We start from the raw sequence: 25,690 nt of genomic DNA, 5'->3' as shown, positions 1-25,690 counted from the left end.
AAAAACTGTAAATACATTGTATTGTTCTTTCAGCATCGTATTTTTTTCCTGTCTCAAAACATTACCTCATATCCTTTACCAATCAGGAACTCTGCCAAGTAAGACCCATCCTGTAATAAAAGAAAGTATTTATGAAATGTGAATACCGGTTTTTAAAACTTTACCATTAAATTTTGTAGAAAAGAATCAACACCTAATATATCACATATGTACTTCAAGATTTAACAGAATATAGGTTTCAATCACCAATTTATCACTAAAACTTACTATCAATGTCTTTCATTTTAGTGTTCTACAGAGTTAACTGGTCTACACACAATTTTATTATCAAAAATATCATCGAATGTTTCCATGCACCAATCACTTTCACAGAGTTTTTCAATGCACTCGGGACCTGAGTCCTTTTCTTGATCAACACATGCTACAGTGACGTACCATAAGTATTTCACATTTAAAAAAATTTTGTGATATATTCTTTATATTTCTAAATTTTTTCATTGAATTTCCTTGTCTTTGTTTAGGGATGAATTTTGGAAATATTTAGCCATTTTGTACAATAATATCCATACTTTCTTCTGATAATATTAATTTAATTTTCCATGCTTCATTTCAGGGGTAATAATAAATTATCTACGCTGCTAATTTCCATGCATTTTCCTATCTGCCGTTACCAAAATGATGTCAACATGGCATTCTGAAAATCGCATGTCGTAAATAAACAATCATTTTCTTGGTATTACAGAACAGAAAACAATGGAAACAATATTAAATGAAGCATAAAACAATTCTCCATAAGTGTACAAAATTTCATTAAAAATTATCCATGAACGAAGTCAAGAAAAATTCAATGAACAAGTTAAATACAAAGTAATATGGTAAGATAAAAAATGTGAAATATTTATGGCACATCACTGTATATAGTTTATTACAGGCAAACGTCATGTGACGGTATGGACACTACTAGCAAACTGTTGCAACCTGAAATTGTATAGAATGCTGATATCTTTCTCAATTTGCTTGGGAATATTACAATAGGATGTAACTTGTATGGTCAATTTATACACGTTATTGCCTACTATGAGTAATAGTAAACTGATATCAGATTCTTTGTAATCATAACAGTATTTTTTTCTTAATATTTTCATATTTGAGTTTTTATTCTAAAACCTACTGAATAAAGCTAATGTTTTTGCCTATGTTAGTAAAACCAAGTCTGGTGACCATGGTAACACACTTGCTTTTTACCTAGTCAACCTGGGTTCAATTCCCAAATGGACATGAAAACTTAATAGTGGCACCTACCCGGGTATATGTGTTTTCCAGGGCTTCCATCCCAATTAACAAATGATTAATTTTAGTTGGTCTAACTTCTTTCATAATTGTTGTTTGAAAAATATGTAACATATCTAATATTTCACCCCAGTGATAGGGATGGATGCCAAAACAAAACACAGAATTGTATGGGGTCACCTTCTTAACTATGCGTCCAGGTATGTTGGTGTCCCCCCAACAGCATGCCCCATGGCAATTACAGTAGCACGCTTCAAATTCAGTTCCAGAGCAGTCCCAGAAAGCAACTTATTTTTCAAAGGCAAAGGTGGAATTGAAAAGAGGTAGAAGGGATTAAGTGTAGTGTTGGAGTCAGGCTCAAGATGACCAGAAGGTTTTTGAGACGAAGTCACGAAGGTAACGGGTACATTAGGCAAGAGGTATTCTAAATGCGATTGTCAACACCTCCACGGGGTAGGTTTTTTGTTTTAAGTTGAGCTACATGCCAAAGGAATCGCAAAATATGCAAAAGATATTAAGAATTGAATAAATTTATTATGTGCTACATTACCTGTCCAGTTATGCCTGTGATAAGGGCAATTTTCTGCGAAGAAGCTCCGGTCGCCATGCTGAAGAGTGTAAACGTGGATGAGGAATTCCTGTCAACGTCAGGGAGAAACCGGAAATGGAATTGTAGGCATTTCATTGGTTTAGAATAGAAGTGATACTAAATGCCAGTTTGACATACCAATTTTACCGGTAGCAACAAAAAATTCCAAGTATCTGTTTACAATTCGTGGTTGATAACTTATAGAAATGGTTAATTCATCGATTGTTAATAAGAGAATCTCAATCTTATTAATAATATGACAACATTAAGGCATATTTGTCGCCAGTGCGTAAGGAACACAGAGTGCCCAGAAAAAAGCCACAGTGGTCAAGAAGGTGACCCCTTCAATTTTAAGTCCGTTTGGGGAATCCAACTGAAGCCAGCTGGGTGAAAGGTGAGAGCGTGACCTAAGCGCCACTCGACCATCCATGTACCAACAATTTACATCCCATATGAAACACTTTGAAGAGGGTCATCGAAGCAAAATCTTTAATTTGTGATTGAAGTCAATGGACAATGCTTCAGGATATATCACAGGAAAAACTTAGCTAATTAAGTGAAAACATTTGTAAACGGACGAATTCATCGGATAACAGGCGGATTATGAAATATTATCAAAATTCACGCGATCAGAAATAAAACAGAAATAAAATTTAGAAGTTTCTTTAATTCTTATGTATCTTCAAGGCATTTTTTTTTTAATTTGAAGACATTGATATTTTCTTCTGGTGTAAATTAAAAGGGAGTTAACTTGTCATCGGCTTATGGCATCTACAAAATTAGGAAAACGCCATTCCTTGATCTACATTTTAAAAAAGAGAGGAGGTGATTTAAACGCAAGGGACGCAACTCGAGTATTAATCAATTGTTTAAAAAAAAAAACACTTCTCCGATCAACCTAATAAAAACACTTCTTATCATTAAACACAATTATCTGACTGTGGCCGGGAAGGGAGTCAATAAATTGAAATATTTCTTTTCTAATTGAATAGAAATCAATTGGAAAATTTTTCAGCTTTCTACTACAGTTAATTTTTTTTTAAAAAAAATGCTATATAAATGTGACACGTTAACTCAAATTAATTTGCTGCAGCTTTACAAATATATATAGACAATATCTTAACCTTAATTATACATTCCTGCTGGAAACAAAATAGAGTTTTCGAACGCAGTAAAGGAAAAGAGAACGACACATGTGCCCCAGCGCTTCCGTTTCTCCTATGACAGCATCGAAGGCATTTAGTACACCTCGGTTATTTTTAGTCAGGGGAAACACTTATCACAAGCTATAACAAGCACATAAAGCTCAGTCGTCATTGGATACTATGAAGCGTCCCGATAGCATATTAGCCAATCAGATTCACACAACTTCGTACACATACACAGAGCTACTGACGGAATGCACCTTTACAATATGAATGGCGTGTGATTACCTGTGTTGATTGTAGGACACGATCCGGCTGGTACCTGGATGTGTTGATCTGTGGGAGATAGATCTGCTATACAATGGTGTAGATATGTATAATGGGACTAAGAATGAGAATTATGTGACGATGACGGAAGGCGTACAAACATTTCTCGAAGATTTGGGGTTGCTGCAATATTTTGACATGTTCGTCATCAAAGGCTTTGATTGTGAGGACGATTTATGTCATATTGACAGTGCCGACCTAGATTCCATGATGGTATCGGACCCCGACCATCGTCGACAGATTCTACACGCAGGTGAGTACCCGTTGTTTAGAACAAGTGCACCACACACGCCCACAAAGCTGGTGTAAACAAGTAGCCACGTGCTTCAGGGGAAGTAATTCAGGGGTATGAGTCTGTCAAAGTTATTGATTCGAGCTATGCTCATTTTAGGATCGATATCACGTGTCTGTTGCTTATCGCGATTCATAATTAATGGGTTTAATAACAATTGTAATTGGACGGATACTGCACATTCCCTGTAGAAATAGCAAAGCAAGTTCATGTTTAAATTATCATTAAGCATTTTTTTCACAGATCATGTTTCACCATTAGCTAAATTATCATACGGTATTGTTGCATTATATTTTAACACAAAAGTCATTGCAAGCTTGTGTAGTCCTGTGATATCTGACATTTTTCTTATTTATTAATTTATCAGCAACCTACTTTTCTTCAAACATTAAAAAATACCAAGAAAACACAAGGCATGGAAATTCTCCCAACTCACAAAATGAGAATATTTTTCAATGTTTGATTAAATGTTGTAGCTCGTCGTTTCAAACCCAGCCCCGAGTACAAGTTGTTGGAATGGCTCAAAACCAATGGCCTGGATTACTATTTCCCAAACTTTGTGAACAGCGAGTCTGCCAACGACTTGGACCAAATAAAGACTCTAAATCTACCAGACCCAGACGTTTTTGACGAGCTAGAAATCACACTACCTGGACACAAACGGCGACTCGAGCGAGCAGGTGGGATTATTATAATCATTTTTTTTTTAATTTAGTTTTTAAGAATAGCAAAGCAATGCCATAACATTTAAAACAAACACATTAAGGCATACACATACAAAGCGATAATGATGTACAAGCGTGTTATTATTACACAGAAATTAAGTACATGTACTTATACTGAATAGAGTATGTTTGACTATACTGGATGTCGGCAAAATGAAAGTGTTAGAGAAGACAGCTTTCACAGTATCAGTGTATGGGAAATTGGTTTGAGCAGGAAAGTTTCATGGTATAAATGTGTAAGGAAGGGGTTAGAGAAGACAGGTTTTACGGTATCAATGTGTAAGGAAGGGGTTAGAGAAGACATGTTTCACGATATCAATGTGTAAAGAAGGGGTTAGAGAAGACAGGTTTTACGGTATAAATGTGTAAGGTAGGGGTTAGAGAAGACAGGTTTCACGGTATAAATGTGTAAGGAAGGGGTTAGAGAAGACAGGTTTCATGGTATAAATGTGTAAGGAAGGGGTTAGAGAAGACAGGTTTCACGGTATAAATGTGTAAGGAAGGGGTTAGAGAAGACAGGTTTCACGGTATAAATGTGTAAGGAAGGGGTTAGAGAAGACAGGTTTCACGGTATAAATGTGTAAGGAAGGGGTTAGAGAAGACAGGTTTCACGGTATCAATGTGTAAGGAAGGGGTTAGAGAAGACAGGTTTCACGGTATCAATGTGTAAGGAAGGGGTTAGAGAAGACATGTTTCACGGTATAAATGTGTAAGGAAGGGGTTAGAGAAGACAGGTTTCATGGTATTAATGTGTAAAGAAGGGGTTAGAGAAGACAGGTTTCATGGTATTAATGTGTAAAGAAGGGGTTAGAGAAGACAGGTTTCACGGTATAAATGTGTAAGGAAGGGGTTAGAGAAGACAGGTTTCACGGTATAAATGTGTAAGGAAGGGGTTAGAGAAGACATGTTTCACGGTATCAATGTGTAAAGAAGGGGTTAGAGAAGACAGGTTTCATGGTATTAATGTGTAAAGAAGGGGTTAGAGAAGACAGGTTTCATGGTATAAATGTGTAAAGAAGGGGTTAGAGAAGACAGGTTTCATGGTATTAATGTGTAAAGAAGGGGTTAGAGAAGACAGGTTTCACGGTATAAATGTGTAAAGAAGGGGTTAGAGAAGACAGGTTTCATGGTATTAATGTGTAAAGAAGGGGTTAGAGAAGACAGGTTTCATGGTATAAATGTGTAAGGAAGGGGTTAGAGAAGACATGTTTCACGGTATAAATGTGTAAGGAAGGGGTTAGAGAAGACAGGTTTCACGGTATAAATTTGTAAAGAAGGGGTTAGAGAAGACAGGTTTCACGGTATCAATGTGTAAGGAAGGGGTTAGAGAAGACATGTTTCACGGTATAAATGTACAAGGAAAGTATACAAATCTTGTACTACAATGCGTATGGGCATTATAATAAATACTTACGTCTCGCCATTTTCCTCTACTCTACAACAGGGAATTAACAACAAACATCAGTAAATATGAATATCTTGAAGTATACACTTTGTCCTGGACTATCCAGGTACGTGCAATGATGGATCCCTGTAGGAACACAGGTTATTGATCATTAACAGCAACCGTCAATTAGATCTTAGATAGGTAAGAAATGAAGATTTTCTTACCTTCGACGTTTGGTCGGCACTTTTCCACGAGGCATTTTACTCTTCTTTCATGCACAGGACTCTGACAATCAAAATGTTCACACAATATCAATGTACAAGTATGTGTACTTATATGTCAGGAAACGGTATCCGGAAATATCGCCGGGACTTATCGTATGTCTCGTACAACAGAAGAATGGATACTTAATATAACCGGTAGATGAATGCGATATATAATACAGGGACTTGTGATGGGTTTTTATTTTTATTACTTATATACACAGGGGCTTAAAATAATCTATACTTGGAATATATATTGATTTTCGGGACCTCGTGTTATTGGTGATCTGATTTGTGATGTGAAATAAGTCAAGATAACGACGAAATTGCTTTCACAAGTTAACATGGCCTCATATTAATTGTCTTGTTCGACTAACCTACTGTAGGGTATTTTATTGTGTTAGAAAAATAGCTAACTAGAACACACACAATAAAAATCTGTTCCAGTGTGCAAGTTTCCCGTCGGTTGTTTTCGCGATCAGACGATGGTCCCGTTTACGCGTTGCCCATAATATAGGCTGTCGTGCCGTCGTACGCGCGATCGATTTACACCTGCCGGCATTTCGTGTGCTGCATGTCTATGAAACCGTAACGTTACTCCGGTGATAGATAATTGATGCTGCTAGGTCCTCCACCTCCCAGCTCTCCTCCCGCACCCGTCTAACAACTAAGGAATGGCCGGGACACGTACCTAGCGCGGAGTTACATTTACCGTTAGGTTTCATATATAATGCAGGTTGGTTATTTACATGAAATCAGCGTCCGCAACTAACGATAGTCAATACAGAATTATCGATGAAATAAACAGGTGTTTTACCTGTGTTCCGTAATAACGACCTTTACCAAGGGGACACGCCTCAGTGATTTTATTACTGTATCGCTCTCGGTCAAACACACGTGCACATGAATTAATCAATTTTACAAGTTACTACAGCAATAACGTCACGCTAAGTACCAGACAAAAGCGGATTGTGAAAGGCATGTGCCCGATCGGTTATCAAGTCTTATTATGAAGTGGAGAGAAAGGGTGATGGTGGTGGGTGTGTGGGAGGGGGAGGAGGTCGGAGGTCAGCCAACTCAACAGCTGATAATGAAGCAGCATACCTGTACGTTTTCATTTCCCAAGACTGAGATTTGCTTAAATTGATTTTGAACTAATTAATGATGTGAAATCTAACCCCAAATACAATTCGATTCAATTTAATCTCTATTTTATAATTACACAGTAATTTGAAGCAAAAAAAATAAACAGATAAATAAATAAATAAATAAAACTTCATATTCGACACACACACACACACGTAAAAATTATATGCATGTACCAGAGACATATATAACACGTTATATACGTCTCTGCATGTACTTATTAACCCCGATTTATTATCCCGGACAATATTACAGCTCTCTTTCCTCCGTGTCTGTTTTATTAGTGGTGCCATTATCAATGACAGATTGAGATGTAGTCGGCGAATCCGTGAATCTGATCTCATATGCAGTTTTTGGTTGCTTGGTTGGTTATGTTTTCTCGTCTCCTTGACTTTCTATCACTAGGCGTTGTCTCACTGTCGAACGTCAGAGGTAGCCACCAGCTACTAAAAACACGCTTGAAAATGACGCTGACTGCTCATTGGGCGAGAGACACATTTTCATACACATCAAGTCCTCGCTTTTCATATCGAAGTCTGTGTTATAACATGATATATGATTTTTACGTAACATATTGAAAAGTATGTATAAGTGACACTCAAATGAATAATTATGTGTGGTTTTTTTTTTAAAAAAGTTGACTGTCGTACAACATGTTTAGCTATTTATGGCCGATATTGCTAATGTATATTATCAAAGGGACTCTGAGCATGCCGTGATTCCATTTGTTATGTATGTGTTATACTGGTCGGTCAGGGGCGTATCTACCTAAGGCACGACTAGGCACGTGTCTATACATAAATTTTACCATGCATGTTTTATTCCATTTTTTCTGTGTTTTTCTCTTCTATTTTTCAATTGTAAATTTTCAATTTCTACATCAAAATCGTGAATGTTTCCAATCAGACATATAATTTCAATGCGGATTTTATAGGAGCCGGATACTCAGTACCCATGTCCGTATCCGTATTTAGTTTTCGCAAAAAGTTCGATAACTTCCTCATTACAAACTTCCTAGGCCAAGATGGATAAATTTGTCGTCCGCTACAAGTCAGGACCTAGGGACCCCAGACCCCTCGCCTTTAAATGTGCCTATTCTTTATTTCAGTTGTAGCTACGCCCCTGTCTGTGATATATCTAATTAAATATTTTACAACATAAGGGGAAATAACTCCATTCCGGAATTTAGTTTTTTTTGTCAATAGTTTGTACATAAATCCGGATAAGTTTACCGGGACATGTTTTAAAGTCATAATCCAGATTTGAAGCTAACTAAAATGGCGTCTAATGTACTTTGATAGTTGCATTTAACGTTTTATTTTAAACAAGGATATAATTTTACATCCAAAGTTCACAACACTCTTAAAACATCCTCCCGCGATCTTCTGAGCCTCCTGCGTGACTTAATGGCAATGCCTGAGTTTACGGTCATTGATCAATGCATATCTAGATGTGTGTGGTGTGAACGACATTTTTAAGATATGTCCGACTCTAATGATGAAAAACAATTTTTGATATCACATTTGAAATGAATACAAACATGCATGTAACAATACACAGACCGTGATAAAAAAGGAGGCCTGTTGTATACCAATCTTCTAACCGACCATCGACGTGGCATTGGTCACTATACAAGGGCATGTTGGACACGATAAAAAATCCGCCCGTGTCGAATAACTCTGACCTTGAACACACACACTATTGGTATCAGTGTACATCAAAACACATTAAGTTTAGAATACAAATTCGCAAGCTAAAGGTTTGCATAATAAGATACTTTCCCTTCTTGAAAAGTACAGTACTATGAAGCATGCGCACCGTTGGCTTGCGAAGTCGATACATCGTAAAACATTTTTTTTTTGTTTTAATATAGGTTCTATGCGGAAAACAAACAAAACAAGCAAAAGCAAACATTTTTGAATCTGTTTTTCTTCAGTTAATACGGAAATAAAAATCCACGTTTTCGAGCTCATCTGAATAGCATATGAATCATGCTTGCGAACAATATTACCATTTCCGTTTTGATTTACTGGCCATAAGAAGAAAAAAAAACAACAGAATTTAGAGTTTTATTTATAAACATGTCTATATGTTTTTATATACGCTTAAGCGTGACACACTACTTAAGATTTATAAGTGCCTTTTATTACCAATTTTTGAGTACGCTTGTGAAGTATGTGATGGCTGTACTGTATATGAATATATATGAATATAATTTATTAGAGAAAGTTCAACCTTAGACTATGCGTATTATTATATGCTGAATCTGGATCAGAACCACCCTCTGGAAGAAGGCAACGACGAAAACTCTATCTTTTATATAAGATGAAAAATAATTTAACTCCAGAATTTCTAAATTCCATCCTGCCACATACTGTTGGTCAAGACATCCGGTATCCATTACGAAATCGGTCCAACTTTTCAATTACCAACTATAGACTTTCTAGTACAAATTCCTCCTTCCTTCCCTCAGGTCTTCGTGCTTGGAACGAACTGGACATATTAGTCAGATCATCCCCTACTTTAAGTAGTTTTAAACATTCTATCAAGCCAAACCAATACCAGCCCCCCGTATATTATAATTTTGGAGACAGGAAACTAAATATAGTTCACACTAAATTGAGGCATAAATGTAGTTCATTGAACCATGATTTATTTCGTGCTCATCTCACAGAAAGCCCAGAGTGTGGTTGTCACTTCTTTTTTAGCTGTGTAAATTATAGTAATCAGCGGCGAATTCTATTTCAAAGCTTAAACACACTGGATACAAACATCGATTTTAATCTAAATATCCTCCTTTGTGGAGATCAACACTTACCCGTTGACTTTAATGTGGAAATATTTAGAAATGTACACATCTTCATCAAAACCAGCAATAGATTTTAATTTAAGTGAATAATTTAATGTTCATTTTGAATGAACGAGGAGAGCAACCTTAGGTCAGGACTTGAAATATGTATGTTTTGTGTCTTCTTATTTGCCTTAATTTTTACTTGTTATAATGTGTAAAGAGGGCTTAAATAATGTTGTAATAACTTGTGCCCGATCCGTTTGCTTGTTTGTTGGCAATAAAATATGTTTAAACTAATGTTTTAGTCAGCCGATTGAGGAAACGTATCAAAGTAATGGACCCGTCACCGGAAGAGCCCCTTGCGCATGGTCGGTGGGCGAAGCCAATGTCATTGCAAGATGGGAAATTTGATTTTCTGGTGTTGGATGCCACAGTATTTTCTACAAGAGATCGGAAAAAGTCTCATACACTGGGTAAGACATTCCTTCCTTCTTTTCCTTCATCCCTCCCTCCCTCTAATTGCAAAATGTAATGGATTTTCTTTTCCTAAACTGGAGAAAATACATACACAGAAGTTCGATCATCATTATTCAGCTTGTGATGTGCCATATATACCATATTCTACATCTGAGATTAAAATCGTGAAAACATTTTGTGAGCTCAATCTGTGAAAAGTTTGGTGTATGTAAAATGGTGGATATTAATATGTCTTTCACTCTTTATTTTTTCTTTTTTTTTGTATAAATTTTAGGATTGAAAATTGAACATTTTCTTCTTCGTCAACTTTTATTAGTTTTTTCTCTCTTCTTGACGTTCATCTTTCTGTCCTTTTCTTTTTTTAGAATTTATGATAGATTCTGGAAGTGACGTCACCACTATACGAGAAGAGGTTCTGGAGAACCTAGATTTGGAGTTATTGGGCAGAATACACAGTAAGGGGGTTCACGGATCCAAAAGTACCAACCTGTACAAAGCCTTTCTCCGAATAGGCAACCAGGAACTTCAGATAGAGGTGTGTTAAAATACGATAGAGTTCTAATGAGGATGATATTGAGATCTCAGTTGTTTTAAACAATCAGCATCTTCATACAGTGATTCTAAACGACGTACAGTAAATAAGATTGAATTGGACAGCTTTGTATCCAAATGCATGTGTTTTCCTATATTTTCTTCTAACATTAATATTTCTGTGACACGGAAATCATAGTATATTTTATTTACTGATAATTTATTGATAATTAATGTGTATTTTAGGACTGGCTTTGATTGAATTTCGCCGTAATCATATCACAGTTTACTTTCTCGTGTCGACGAAGAGTGCAAATGATTTTGATGAATGTTGGATTTGGAAATTTAAAAACGTGTTTATATCATCAGTTGATAAAATCTTTTATTACAATCTTAATCTATTCTCAAAATCTGTCAAAATTTTTAGAATAGCCATACAATGTATGTTGTAGTTTTCACCAAGACGCTTTTCCAATCTTCGTCTCAATGAAGGAAGTAGTTTTAACTGCATTAAAACAAAAATTAACTAAATCTGAATAACGAATGTTGAGTAAAATTTGATTTCATTTTTTAACCACTTCTTGAATAACTCCCCCCTAGTGGCAACAACAAAACCATGTGTTGGCTGTTCACAACGCACTGACCTGAAATGCGACGCCATTAATGTAATTTTGAAACTGATTTCTATTGTTTACAGGTTATGGGAGAGTCTTATGACTCGCTTGGAAGTCGTGTTGTTCGCCACTTCAGACATTTTATCGACGGTAGCCGTCATTTGTGGTTGAAGGGAGATTACTGTGATCCGGATATGACGCCACCTAGGACCGTCACGCCCTCTCCGTCGGATTCTTCGGTATCTCATCGACTTCAGACCCAGTCTTCCTCATCCTCATCATATCTGCAATCTACCTCATCGTCTTACCGAAGTACATCAGATTCACTTTCCTCATCGTCACAAAACCTCTCTCAAAGTCAAAACGGTTCACAGGACATCACACTACAACCGGAAACGGAAGTGACGGATGAAATAGCTGCAACGGCAACAGATAATTCGCAAGAGATAGAGGAACAGTTGCAGGTAGAACTATCTCAAGACAGCGATGAAGAATTGTGAACGATGGCGTGTCTGAATTCTTACGTATATTTATTTTATGTATATTGTGTATCGAAATAATTTTATACTTTATACCATTCCACATAAAGTTATGTATTTTTGTACTGAATAGTGTATGCAATAAATTGCCAGATAAAAAGTGTGCAATCCGTCCGAACACTGTAAAGGGGACATTTTACTATATACTAGAAGGAACCACGTCCTCAACCAGTGTCTGTGATCAGTAGAGTGTCGCCTTATGTGGAGAAAGTAAAGACACACGTGAAGAATTTGTTAATTTCTACAAGAAAAGATAATTAAGACTTTCCGGTTGGGTTACAAGGTCTACACTATCAACCAATAACAATGTTTGTATTTGTCATGTTGCTAATAGTTTGATAGGAGGTGAGGATAATGAGGTATGTTTAGTTACCTTTAGGAATTTTATTAGTCTGTAAAATTATATTGTGTTAAATTATACAGTTACAATAGAAACATACAGTCTACAACATCCTCCATGCTCCCCGGGTTACTATAACTTGCGCTCTCTGCACCCCTGGAACGTGTCCTGGAAAAATTGAGATTCCACGAGCGACACATTGTGGACAAGACAAAAAGTCTAGTTTGATCCTTTATTGTACAACAAACGAATCTCTGGGTCGCATAAAGGTGTATTACAATGGCTTCGAATTGGGTGTCGCTCCTTTGTAATCTTCAAAAGGATCATATCAGCATGTGATTGGTCAGTTTTCTCTTCTGGAACAAATCAGATTACTTCATTTGTGCCTTCAATTTTGCCATGACACATAATCCTTGGAATATCGAGGATGAACCCCACCATTGTAAAACTGAAATCTCAATAATAGAAAGCCTGTACCTACCTACCACTACAACACAAACGAAAATGGCTTATACCTACCTTCTACTTACAACAAGGACAATAAAGAAGGTCTTATACCTACTGTAGCCATATTGACCTACCTTACCACGTTTCTTGAAATAGATACACTCTGTTATCTTGCGTGAGTATTTATTTTTTGTATTTATCATTTATCTCTATTGGGGGGGGGACTTAACATCTCATGTGTGTAGATATATAGTATATTCAACTTACATTAACTGCACTAGATGGTCGTTACCATTGCACCATTACCGGCAGTATCACCCCTACAAACTAGTTCAAATCCCACATCGTTTTGTGTCTGATTCTCGTGTTTGTAATTGAAGATATATGTTTGTTGTGTATATTTATAAAATATATATATAGTGTTGTCCATAATTTCATATATTTATTAAATGGTTACAATATATGTGATTAACCGATTATCTTTGTTGAGAATATAACATCAAAATATAACAATATTTATTATCTTTATCATATAAACACTGTATATATAACTATCATATGATATTTATCATAACAATTGTTTTATACTTCAGTGTTATTTACCTGTAGGTGTTGAATACCTGTATGTGTGATATGTGTAATATTTACCTGTTTGTGTTGAATACCTGTATGTGTGATATTTGAAATATTTACCTGTTTGTGTTGAATACCTGTATGTGTGATATGTGGAATATTTACCTGTTTGTGTTGAATACCTGTATGTGTGATATGTGGAATATTTACCTGTAGGTGTTGAATACCTGTATTTGTGATATGTGTAACATTTGAGATTGTTGTGTACAGCTATATTTAAATTTGGAAGTATTTAATCTTTTTTTCGTAACTACACGGACAAAAGTATCTTTTTCTGATGAACAAATACCAATTTTTAAGCTTTTATTCTAGTCACCAAATACATGTGAAAGTTCATTCATGTTCCAAACTTATTTTTATGACTGACTTCATACGATTGCAAAATGAAAGTTATCTACATTATTAATATTGGTTCAGGTAAGATTTAAAGATTTTTGCTTTTTATTGTTGGTTTTTTTTAGGGGTGGGGGAAGGGGGTTGGGGTTGGAGGGGGTAGATTTACACAATACAACTTCAAGCACTATGCAGACAGATGTACTTAGTATTCTGTCAGAGTTTCTCTGTTTTATGGTTTTGCTCTTAATACCAGGAAGTTGTCCAGAACTTTTAAATATGTATAATTACTATTTTAGACATTTATAATTATGTCAATTTGTCTGTTTTGTTTATTTAGAGAAGTGTACGGTATGCGACTGTGCGTGTCCATGTTTACCATGAGTTTGGTAGAAAGTGTAACTTTTAATACAGTATCATGATATGTCACTGAACAAACTAGTGTGATTTAAGCGTGTGTTATTTATGTCTCTGATCTTAGTGAAAATTGAGGAATGAAATTTACAAATAATCCTACCGGGACCTTCATTTCTTCATTAGTTAGATTTGAACTTACGTAAACATCCATTACCAGACTTTTTAATTTGATGTGTGTTTAATGTTTTGTAAAACATATATAACGATTCTTAAATAAAAGCTCTGCATTGACCATTTGGTATACTTTGTTGGTTTTGTTCTTGTCTCGGCTCATCCCAAGTTTCCGGCGTTATGAAGTGAAATAAGGGCAGTAACTCGTGGAGATCAGAATGGACCCGCCCTGAATCCAGAACGTCGCCAGAACACCGACGTTCATTGATGAGACGATACCTGGCAACGGGAGGAATCATGGAAACGGAAAACCCTGTCAATCAACCAACCAGCGACGGACTGTGATGATGAAGACAGGCCTAGTCACAGTCCTAGTAATAGTAATTAAGACGCTGACCAAAAAATTGGACGAGGTATTCTACACCAATGAACTTGCTTTTTTACCCCCATGATAATCTGGCTTTAGACCACGGATGAATCCACTAGGTGCCACAGCAGAGGCAGCTGAGAATCTGCACCAATGCAAGATGGCCACTAAAAACTAGAGTGTTAAAGACAAAACTAACCCTTTAAATTAAACAATCTGACAAGTATCAATACATCCACAGCTGTGAAATTATGAATAATTTCCCAATTTTGTTTGATTCAGTTTGAAAATTTTCACTAACCACTTGGTATCTCTTAACTATCGTTTGAACAACGTGAGTCAGTAGCTAAGGTCTCAAATTCATTTTGCTGCTTTTTTTTCGCGCCGATATTTCAAAATTAAATAACTTGTCTCTGTCCACGACGTTGAGTTGTTGCTGTGATAAAAATTCAAACGAATAGACTATTATTCTCGATTCAAATAGTATTTAAATACATTGTCAAGTAAGTATGTATACAACATCAGTAAGCATAAAATACAACGAGGTCACTGTGTACAGTGTGACGAGATATTAATGAGAATGTGTACAATTTCAAATATTTGAGCATATTAAATTAATTCATTTCTATAAAATGAACTTCTACGTCGATCTAAAATTTGTTTTACGTTAGGTTTGGGCACTGTTGATAGATATATCGCTGTCATGAAGTATCATCACAAGAACACTAACGTTCGTCGTTGAGACGATACACAGAAACGGGAGGAGGCGGAGACGGAGACGGAAAATCCGTCAACCAACCAACCAACCAACCAGCAACCAACCAAAGTATGAAATATATTTCAATAAATACACCGACATGTGAACCTGTGATCTGTCAGTACTGTCAATAGAGCTCAATGTACGACAGGTGTGATCTACGACATCCATTACGTAATGGTGTTACTGGCACAGGTACCTGAACCAGTAAACAGACTACGAGACATGTCCCTTTGAATCAGTGTATTGCCTGCATGGGCGTATGGTACATACATTGAGTAATGTGCGGCACCACTAAAACTATATATATGTTTTCGCTGGGAAGATCTGTTCAACTGGTATTTTTTTTTAGTTAAATAGTCATTAAAATTGACTAAAAAAGAGGGTTGGTCAGATTGCTGAAACATAGTTTTTTTGGACCGAGATATAATCAGACTCATATCAAAGTGACTTGTTTCAAATGTGGTCATTTCTCACACCTTTTCTCAAAATCTTTGATATCAAATAATCACGTAACTGAACTTGATATGTAAATCATTACCTATACTGAACTGTTATATTATCTATTCCGTCACAAGGCAAACTTTTTTCATTAATTCATTCATTCGTTTATTCATCCATTCCTCTTCATTCATTCCTCTTCTTTCATTCATTTATTCATTCATTCAATCCTCTTCATTAATTAATTAATTCATTCATTCATTCATTTATTCAGTCCTTTTCATTCATTAATTAATTCATTCATTCATTTATTCAGTCCTTTTCATTCATTCATTCATCCATTCAGGTTCATTCATTCATTCATTCATTCAGTCCTGTTCATTCATTCATTCCTCTTCATTCATTCATTCATTCAAGATGAAGAGTTACATTATCAGTATAATTACAGAAAGGAAACACATAAGGTACAGAAGAAGGCATTCAAAGTAGACAAAACAAATATATATATATATATATCTAGATCTTCTGTAAGCTTGTGAACGATAAAAAAAAAAGAGTAATGATTTAGTCACACAGTCGAAACAGACTGTGTTATATACGTCTCTGGGTACAGGAAAAAGATGTTTTGCACAAGAGGAGAATGAAATGATTCAAGCAAGATTACCTCTGGTATTAATGATATCACACATAAATTAAATGATATCAAAAATTTAAATAAATAATATCAGGGACGTATATATCACTTAATATAGGTCCCTGATAATATCAATGAATGAATAAGCGATATTAAAGTGTTATTCCGAACAAGCTGCAAATCTTCTGGCTTTATGTTCTGTAAATTTTAATCACTCGCTCTCATGATTTTTAAAACTATGGTTAACGTCAACATAGTCTCTCCTAGTCAGTTGGGACAGCCTGAGGCGAAATTGGCGGGAATACTCCCGGCCAAACCGTCTAAATATAGCGCGTAGGGAAATCCGAAACAGAAAACAATAGGATCGCGGATATTATGCAGAGTACTTGGTAAATATAAAAGTTTGTATTCTGTTCACTAAAATTTCGGCTGGGATTAGAATTTTGTTAATTCCGAAAGCTTATTTTCTGTTGATTTTGTAATTTACACAATTATTTCATTCTGTCCGACGTATACCAACTCCAAACTGTGTGTGCCGCAATCAGAGACGCGCGAACGTTGGTAATCGGATCCAGATAGATCTATGAAGAATTTCCACAATTTAAATATCATATGTTTGTTAAAATGGTAAATTGAGGTGGACGATTTTCATAAGAACATCAGTAGATAATTTTGTATAGTTTCCTCCTTAACATCCCCTAAAATCACAACGTCTCTGGTGTATGGAATAATTTAGATAAGTAATATCACATTTTATAAATGCTAAAACTTCCACTTGTTGGGTGAAATAGAATTTTTATATTCAAAATTCTATCTTTGTTTGAAACCTTTTTAAATGAATTTCATTTCAGTCAGCACATTATTTTTATCTTCCCCGATTCCGGTCAACAGATATTTATGCATTGTGCACGCATTTAGTAAAGCCCCAATTCTGGCGGATAAAAAGTGATAAAATCAAAGCTTCTCCGAAAAGGTATTGAAAGGGAAAGTACCCTTGGAAGCGACATGCTAATGGCAGCGGGCGCGAAAACAATTATGTAAGTTCCTTATTTTGGTAATGCCATGTCAGTAAAGCAGTAACAACTTCCATAAATATCAAACTCATCGAAGGCATAAAAAGTGCGCAAATGGGCAGTCACACTGTCCCGATCCAGTCGATCTCTGCACCAAAAATATGGCGTCAAAAAGTTTTTAAGCTCCATGTTTATCTTCATTGGTCATGCGACTACTACCCTAAGGAATACATGACCATTTCTCTCATTTAGTCACCGTAATATGTCCCAGCTTTTTATACGCGATCATGCGAAATCTTAAACTTCCTGGACAGCTGGATACACATATATGTTATTTAATGAACCATAAGGATAAACATTATTTTCAAATATTGTCATCAATTCATCTATCAAAAAACTGTCAAGAAGTGACCACAAGCATCTTAAATTGTCATCAGAATAACTATTAAAAGAAAACTGTAGAACACTCAATAAAGTTATCGACATTAGCAGACATGTTATAATTGTAGAAGTTGTGAGCACAGGTGGCCTTACTAACCTCAGCTAGTAGGCGTTTCCCTTTAGTCGAGCGGTAGAGTGTTTGGCTATAGACAGAGGGATCACTAGTTTCAAACCTCAGGGGTGGCAGAGTGTTTTTCATTACTCCTTCCTATTGAAGATTTGGTCTAGTTGACCACTCCAAGGGTAGAAGCTGTAGGAGATTGAGATGCTGCCTTGGAGATATTGAACTTGGGTTGTTATTGTCTTCGTGGTCGAAGACTTTGTGAAGGAGGGAGTAGTATAGAAGTTGAGAGTACAGGTTGCCTTACTAGCCTCAGTTAGTGGGAATTTCCTTTAGTTGAGCAGTAGAGTGTTTGGCGAGAGAGGGAGGGTCGCTAGTTTGAACCCCAGCGGTAGCAGGGTGTTTACTCCTTCCTATTACATTATTATGTCCATAACATACCAATGTACTAGGTGTCATGTCGATATTTGAAAAATTGGTTGAGTTGATGAGAGTGAAATAATGTATTGTGTATCACAGCCTAGGCATACTTTAGATTGTATACGAAATACAATTACATACAAGAAAAAATCATTTCGAATAATTTAACTTTCCATAGCTCAACCAGTTCTATAAACATCAACATGAAACTTTGTACATCGGATATGGCTGACATTCAAACATTTGCTTCAACCAAAAGAATAGTTGTCAATCATCCCATATTACTCTGGGGTAGCCCCTGAAAATCGCCAAATTTAGTAATTTCTCTAGGTTTGGTACATCCCCAGAATTGAGATAAAATCTACCCCGGATTTCAGAAACGAAAAAAAATCACTAATACCCTGGAGCATGACCATTTATGCCTGAGTAAAGGTGTGTTTGACACTGCTGTAGTGTTGACAGGTGTAAGTTCAACACAGGAGCCTATTATTTGAGGTTCTGGTTTGTAGAGGTGTATCAATGGGTTGACTTATAAATGTATTGCAATTGATAGCATATTGTCAAGTTAATAACTATCGCAATAGTTTGGTCAACTATTGATTGTTAACGATAGTTTCTTTAACTGAACAAGAAAAAAGCTACTCGAAAGCAAGATTTTTCACAAAGTTATTGCCAAATGGCTGCAAGCTAGCCTTCGTAAATTTATAAAAGTCTTTGGGACCTCAGTCAAGGGTAGCACTAAGTACAGGAACAGAACAGTTACCTACTTAGAATGTAAATAAAATTTTAAGCAGAAGTTGTTTCATTGATGAGAATTTCTTTTCTAAATAAGTGTTATATCCTTGTTTACAATATGATCTAATTTCGATAAACAATACAGCGTAAGGTAACAGCATTTCAAAAGTAGTTTCCAATGAAAAGGTAAAGAAGAGTGATAGGACAGCATTTTGGTAACAAAGTGTCTTAAAACTTATCGCAATTAAACTCCCATTTGTGAAAGAACAGATATTTTTATCAGGTAAATAAGTACCTTATATATATATATATTTCCTACCTTTACTAGTTAGGGCTACTGACATATATATATATTTTTTTTTTTGACAAGGTTCTGCTAACGATGTATGAAATGTGTCAAATTTTTGGTCAAAACGAAACAGTTATATCTTTGTTGAAGTAATTAATCACATTTTAAAACATAAAACAAGTTAATAAAGAGGAAATTTTTAATAATAATAATATTGTACAGTCTTGAGTCCAGCTGTGTATGAGTTTTACAGCAAGTACTATCGGTTAGCATGATTATGTATAAAAGAAACAAACATAGAAATATATTAAAGTGTTACAAATATCACATAGCAACAAAGGAAATAAGTTTTAAAGGTAAACAATTTTTGTGATACTAGTATCATGATAGCGGTTTTAGCCTCAATACTGGTACGTATCTGGATGCTGAGTCAGTGTCACAATATTGAGAGGGTCTTAATATCATTTCTAACATGGATGAATGATCAAGGTAGCAAGACTGAAGATGTGTAGCTCGTCAAACATACTAGATATAATGATATTATTATGAGCAAGTCTTTGGTGTCTTCAAACATTTTTTATGTCTGAGACAACCATTTTTGAACATTTAAAACAAGGTGAAACACCATGATGTGGTAGATTTCATATCATAAAATAATTACTTTTTATTTAAATATATTGCCATGAATATATATGTTCATTTAGTTTTAGGCCATCAAATAAGTTTTAGTTACAAAAATAATTTGTGGACATAACAGGACATGAGTTTGCAATCAAAAAGTTTTTTTTCATGTACAAATAGATGAAGATGCATTTTTTTCAACAAATGTCTAGAAAAATTTTCGAAAGAATGTTTAAAGAATTTTATCTCTTGACAATGCTTTTATTCACCAGTTGCAATTATGGTGTCCTGTGTTACATCCAGTTCAGAATCCAAGTCCGTGTTGCATTCAGACATATTTAAAAAAAAAAAAAAAAAAATAGATACACCTGTTATACACCAGAAAATTTTAATGTTAAAAGTAATGTCATGTAGAGTTGCTTTACATAGAGTATCTACATTTCAATCATCATCAAAAAAGTAAATATATTGCAGAATGGAAAGACGTAACGGAGACCATGATTCATGTTTGGTGTCCTGTGCGTCCAAGGAACAATTAACTAGCCATATAATCTGCCACTTGATTCTTACCCACCACTTGTAAAATGTGAAAAGGTCTTTCTTTTATATTCTATCATTTCAAACAACATTTTCAACGGTTGGCCTATATATTCATCTAATGTCATGGATGTAACATTGGACATGCATCACTGCCTTGCCATTATATAAGTCATCTTTTGCATCCTGGTAGTGCAGACATGTATTAAACAGTTGGAAACCGATCAGTGATATACACCTCTAACATTATATCTTAAGATATATATACCAACGTACTCGTTTTAAGAGATATAATTGTTGTAGTTTCAATGTCTGGGATCTAACATAATGACATGATTTACACAAGCACTGAATGATTTGATTTCTTTAAAACATGTTCAGAGTTTTCCACTGCATTCCCTATTATCAGGACACCAATCACTTCAGGAAGGATATATGCACAACCACAAGGTGGAAACACAACACAAGTTAACATCATTCTAAGTATATCTTGGAGGTATCATGTAAGACATGAAATGTTAGTCCAGGTGCTAATTTTTTCAAGATGTAAATGTAAATTAATGTACATTTCTGAAAAGTAAATATGTTTCATTGATCTTTTCAATCTTTATCCTTTCAACTTGTCTCATAACATTGAACAAAACGTATATGTTAACAGTTACTTTTGCTTGTGAAAACACCCTCCACTTGACCATGGACACCAAATAATGGCTTGGTGTCGATACGAAATGAGATTTAAAATAGAAATTGTGATTTAGATATTTCATAAAATTACAGAATGTTTTGGTAGTTATATCCTTGTTTAAGGAACTTACAAACTATATAACTGATGTTTCATTCAGCAAACAAGATTTGAAGATATATTTACAAAGAGCGGATGTACCAAATATTTTTTGACACCAAAGACTTGCATGTATATATATATCTATTGTATCAAACTGTTTCAATTTAACTAGGCAAGCATGAATAAACTACATGTATAAAAGATCAAGCTGAATCACTGTTTTTATTTATTTTCATGTCACCAAACTGGACAGCAGTTTTCCTTGGAGAGAAAAAATGCTGCGAAAATTGTCATGCATTTTTCCCCTGCTTTCCTATGTGATACAAGGGAGATCTCCCTGATAGGTTTCAGAGGGACAAACCTGTGCAAATGACCAGTGCGAAATGTAACAGCACTAGTGTATATATGTAATGAATGATATAGTAGGAAATCGAACAACTTAACACCATTTTTGTAGTTCCACTCCTGTTGATTACAACTAGACTTTGATCAGTTTAATATGAAAATGGATAAAATCATGAATTGCAAATTTACTTTACACCGTTTTCTTCCATCAAAGTTTCCATTGTCCCATGGAGGGAGTGCCTTCGGAAGAAAATCACTTTGATGAACTGATATAAACCGTAAGTTTTGTGACAACACTGATGTGAAGAATGTCTGGGGAAGGACGATACAACAAGAGTGGTCTCCCCATGTTCCATCTACGGCGGATAGGGCCACCTGCCACAAAGCCTGGGGTAGCTGATATTATGGAGTATGTATTTCAGACTTTCATGTTTACACTTGTACATTTGATGCCATTTTGATGACGGTCTTGTGCAATTTAGTTCACGTAGCAAAGTAGATACTGTCGTGTAAGACCCCTCAAATGCATTATTACGTTTAGGCTAATGAGTGATAAGAGGAAATAATGCTGTTTTGAAATTGTTGTGAAATTACTTACTTTTTTTTTTTTTTTTTTCGTAATTCGGGAGTCAAATACTACGAAAATGACGAAAATGAAACAACCTCAGAGTTTATGGTTTTCCTTGAAAATAGCATTTCTTGAGTACTTGATTATCGTAGATTGATTATCATGGTACTTGAAAAGACCCCGGTCATTATATCTTAATCGGAAAAGTTTAATGAAATTAGTTGTAGAAAGAAGAACATGTAGATTTGTACTCATAGAATGAAATTGGTCATGACAGTGTACAGATAAGTTAACTTTATTTTGAATATTGTGTCCTGTACAAATATGCTAATAACAGCTTTTACACTGAAGTGCACATATTTGAGTTATTTTATCTGTTCACAAAAATGTGATTTGATTTTTAGAAAATTTGATGATAAAACCTTAATTTATGTTTTTTTTCTTCTGTGTTTCAGCTTTTTTGAAGTTACCACAATGATAGGGAAAAGTGCTCAGTCCATGTACCAGATAGATTCAGCGTCGGAAATGCGTCGTTCATACATTTCCCGAAATCATGCCAGAGTTGTGATAAGATCGCCGAACAATGACCACATGATGTTTGATGACAGTATGAATGGGATTTTTATCAACAATTTGAAAATTCTTCGTTAGTAGATTTATTAGATTTCTTTTCGAAGTACATATGTACCAATATTTTTCGTGAAATTGTCTTTTGCACTAAAAGAGAACGTCATTTATGCAATCCATTCTCTTTCATTTCTTATCTCTACAAAGAAATTTATATGTGTGCACTCCCTAATCCCGGTTTATTTTCATCCTATATAGGCTGTTGAAATAGCCCTTTATCAGTGGTGTGTGATTTCATCTTCTCTCAGAAGACATTTCATATTATTGTTATTTCTTGAGAAGTAGTAGATCTATCTATTTCAAATTTCAGTCCTATGCTCTCCTATATGCCTTTTGTGCTTGTCCAGTTTTGGGATTGATTTGAAAGCAAAATGGCTCATGGGTGGCCATCTTGAATTTTGAAATAAAATTTTGTTACAACTGTTTATTTAGATGTATGGGATAGATCTTTCTCAAATTTCTCGAAGACACCCCTCTTACTATTGAAAAACAAAAATGGCTATCAGGTTGCCATTTTAAAAATTTACATTTTGAGAAGTACCACATAGATCATTTTCAAATTTTGTAAGTAGACTTACTATGATCTGCTTTCATGTATGCTTGATTTTTTATTCAGAATTATGAAAACAAAATGGTTGACTAATAGCCATCTTAGGTTTGTCCATTTAAGTTAGTTGATGATATTTTGCTCGTTTCCCTTGGTCCCTTATTGTGCATGTTCTATTTTTGAATTGACAGATAAAAGAAAAGACAAGTAAGAGGACAAATTAATATAACAGAAACAAAGACTATAGATACAATAGTGAATGCCATGATCCTCTGGTAATCTCTGTCCATATTGACTAAAATCTGCATAAAATGACTCTCACCATCCATGATTGTCGCTATGGAATCATGCATTAAGTAGGTATTTAGAAACTCTTCTACACTCCAGGTTTTGTAGAGTTATGTCTGCTAGACTACATTGCGTGTTTATTCTTTTTTTTATGTCGTTTTAAGAGACAGGGTCATTTCTAGACATGCCAGATTTGGTATGGTGATGTCCATTGTTTGAACTGAAGGCACAGCTAAAGGTGCCCAGAGTTATGCCTGTTGTTTACAACATGTGTCATATATCAAAATGAAAAGATGATATAATTTTTTGTTGAATTTCAGATAATGTTTTGTTATGTGAGGGAGATAAGGTAACATTTGGCCATCCACAAGGTGCCAAAATCCCATGTGGAATGCGGAAACTCCAACCTGACTCGGAATATCAATTCTTGGTACGTTTGATAATCAAGGGCAACTTTCATGTAGCTTATTATATTACTGTATTCGATCCAATAAGGGCCCAGGGCACTTAAAAAAAATTGCAATTAAGGGGGGAGCTTATTAGAGACCATCTTAGATGTAAAAGAAACACATTCAGTACTATAAAATCTGCTGTACGGTTCATGTATTTATAAAATCACTAGATTTTTTACATGCAATAAAACCATCTTAGATACAGGGACATGGGCGCTTATTGGGTCGAATACGGTATCCTTCACTTCATTGCGACATACAGATCTAAAAGCATATTCCTGAAGATTGCGTTAAGGTAAAGATAGGAATAAGGAATGGAATGTATGTTAGGATTTTCTGTTAAAAAACAATAATCCGTACCATGATTATAATGTATCTAATAGTGATGTTTATGTTTCAGTTTGAAAAGTGCAACTGTCCAGGTCAGATGATAGTATGTCGTGTAAGTACAGCAGAACCCTATCAGTCTTAGTTAGATGGTAGTGTGTCGTGTAAGTACAGCAGAACCCTATCAGTCTGTAGAATATTTCTAAGGCTATATGTTCACGAGACAAAAGACCAGACACAGTTTGAAGCCTTGAATTATTTTCAATTTTTCTGTAGAGAGAGTATGTAGGTAGACCTACCTTTTGGAAAAAAGGGAATGTAAATACCTCCCACTTTCATTACAGTCCCGCACGAAAGTGCAGGTGCCCTATAGTAATCACTGTGTCTGTCTGTTTGTCTGTCTGACTAAAATATTAATTAAGTTTATGATTTATGTTCCTCTACATTGGACTCAAAATATAAAATTCCAACAAGTTATCACAACTGGGATGAACATTTTATAACATAAATTTCAATTTCCAATGAATCTGTGACAAACGGGTGTTTAAAGTTCTTGTCCAGCCCAATGGTTATCTGATCTGATAAGATAATTCTGAACTAATGCAAGTTTTTGTAAACAATATTTAATGGTTCTAACTGAAACAAAAATGAATTCTGATCAATTCCTTACTGGTTTTGCAGAGATCTTCTGTTAGTGGAACCTTCGTTGTTCCGGAAAGTCCAGTGCATGCTGGGAAATCCAGTTCCAAAAAGCGGGATAGAAACACCACCCAAATACTCACTGCTGAGGATATACTCAAACTTGTAAGCATGGTAATATATATCTTCAATTAGCTTATCTGGTAGAAAGCAATGCCATGAATTTATAAGGTGACTTAACATGCATCATTTGTCTGTTGTCTTCTTACAACCGGCATCCATAGTTTATTTTTCTCGATTTTAGTGAAATTATTGAGCAGGATTTAACTTCAGGTTTGATGATAAATGGTTTATACCATTTGGTTTATTCAAAGATAGAAGTTGCCCCACTCAGGCATTG

The 25,690-nt window shown here is 35.2% G+C and overlaps 3 protein-coding genes across 3 annotated transcripts in view; 2 read left to right on the top strand and 1 right to left on the bottom strand.

Moving 5' to 3' along the window:
• Positions 1 to 1,906, bottom strand: part of LOC132559325 (GDP-mannose 4,6 dehydratase-like) — a 37,674-nt gene extending 35,768 nt beyond the window's left edge. The window contains exons 1-2 of the mRNA XM_060223936.1: positions 1,841 to 1,906; positions 66 to 110 (exon numbers count right to left, since the gene is read on the bottom strand). Coding sequence (XP_060079919.1) covers positions 66 to 110; positions 1,841 to 1,897 — 102 coding nt within the window. The 5' untranslated portion in view covers positions 1,898 to 1,906. The remainder of the gene's footprint in view (positions 1 to 65; positions 111 to 1,840) is intronic.
• Positions 1,907 to 3,396: 1,490 nt separating this feature from the next.
• On the top strand, positions 3,397 to 12,077 carry LOC132559324 (uncharacterized). Its single transcript, XM_060223935.1, has 5 exons — positions 3,397 to 3,604; positions 4,120 to 4,323; positions 10,261 to 10,428; positions 10,798 to 10,967; positions 11,661 to 12,077. The coding sequence occupies exons 1-5, from the start codon at positions 3,397 to 3,399 to the stop codon at positions 12,075 to 12,077; spliced, it is 1,167 nt and encodes a 388-aa protein (XP_060079918.1).
• A 10,073-nt stretch (positions 12,078 to 22,150) lies between these two features.
• Positions 22,151 to 25,690, top strand: part of LOC132559335 (serine-rich adhesin for platelets-like) — a 44,593-nt gene continuing 41,053 nt past the window's right edge. Inside the window, exons 1-5 of the mRNA XM_060223948.1 lie at positions 22,151 to 22,251; positions 22,866 to 23,017; positions 24,193 to 24,302; positions 24,725 to 24,766; positions 25,333 to 25,464. Coding sequence (XP_060079931.1) covers positions 22,151 to 22,251; positions 22,866 to 23,017; positions 24,193 to 24,302; positions 24,725 to 24,766; positions 25,333 to 25,464 — 537 coding nt within the window. The remainder of the gene's footprint in view (positions 22,252 to 22,865; positions 23,018 to 24,192; positions 24,303 to 24,724; positions 24,767 to 25,332; positions 25,465 to 25,690) is intronic.

This window comes from Ylistrum balloti, unplaced genomic scaffold (genome assembly GCF_031769215.1).
Source record: "Ylistrum balloti isolate Yb309-2 unplaced genomic scaffold, AGI_CSIRO_Ybal_v1 Utg370892, whole genome shotgun sequence".
In the NCBI taxonomy this organism is placed as follows: domain Eukaryota; kingdom Metazoa; phylum Mollusca; class Bivalvia; order Pectinida; family Pectinidae; genus Ylistrum; species Ylistrum balloti.
Note: the sequence above shows the minus strand (reverse complement) of the source record. Positions and strands in the feature narration are given on the sequence as shown.

What these genes read in the sequence shown, in the direction of transcription:
- LOC132559324 (XM_060223935.1), top strand. Translation starts at nt 3,397, where the DNA reads ATGTATAATGGGACTAAGAATGAGAATTATGTGACGATGACGGAAGGC. An exon ending in ACGGCGACTCGAGCGAGCAG is followed by an intron (nt 4,324 to 10,260) that starts GTGGGATTATTA and finishes CTAATGTTTTAG; the next exon opens with TCAGCCGATTGAGGAAACGT. An exon ending in ACCAGGAACTTCAGATAGAG is followed by an intron (nt 10,968 to 11,660) that starts GTGTGTTAAAAT and finishes TATTGTTTACAG; the next exon opens with GTTATGGGAGAGTCTTATGA.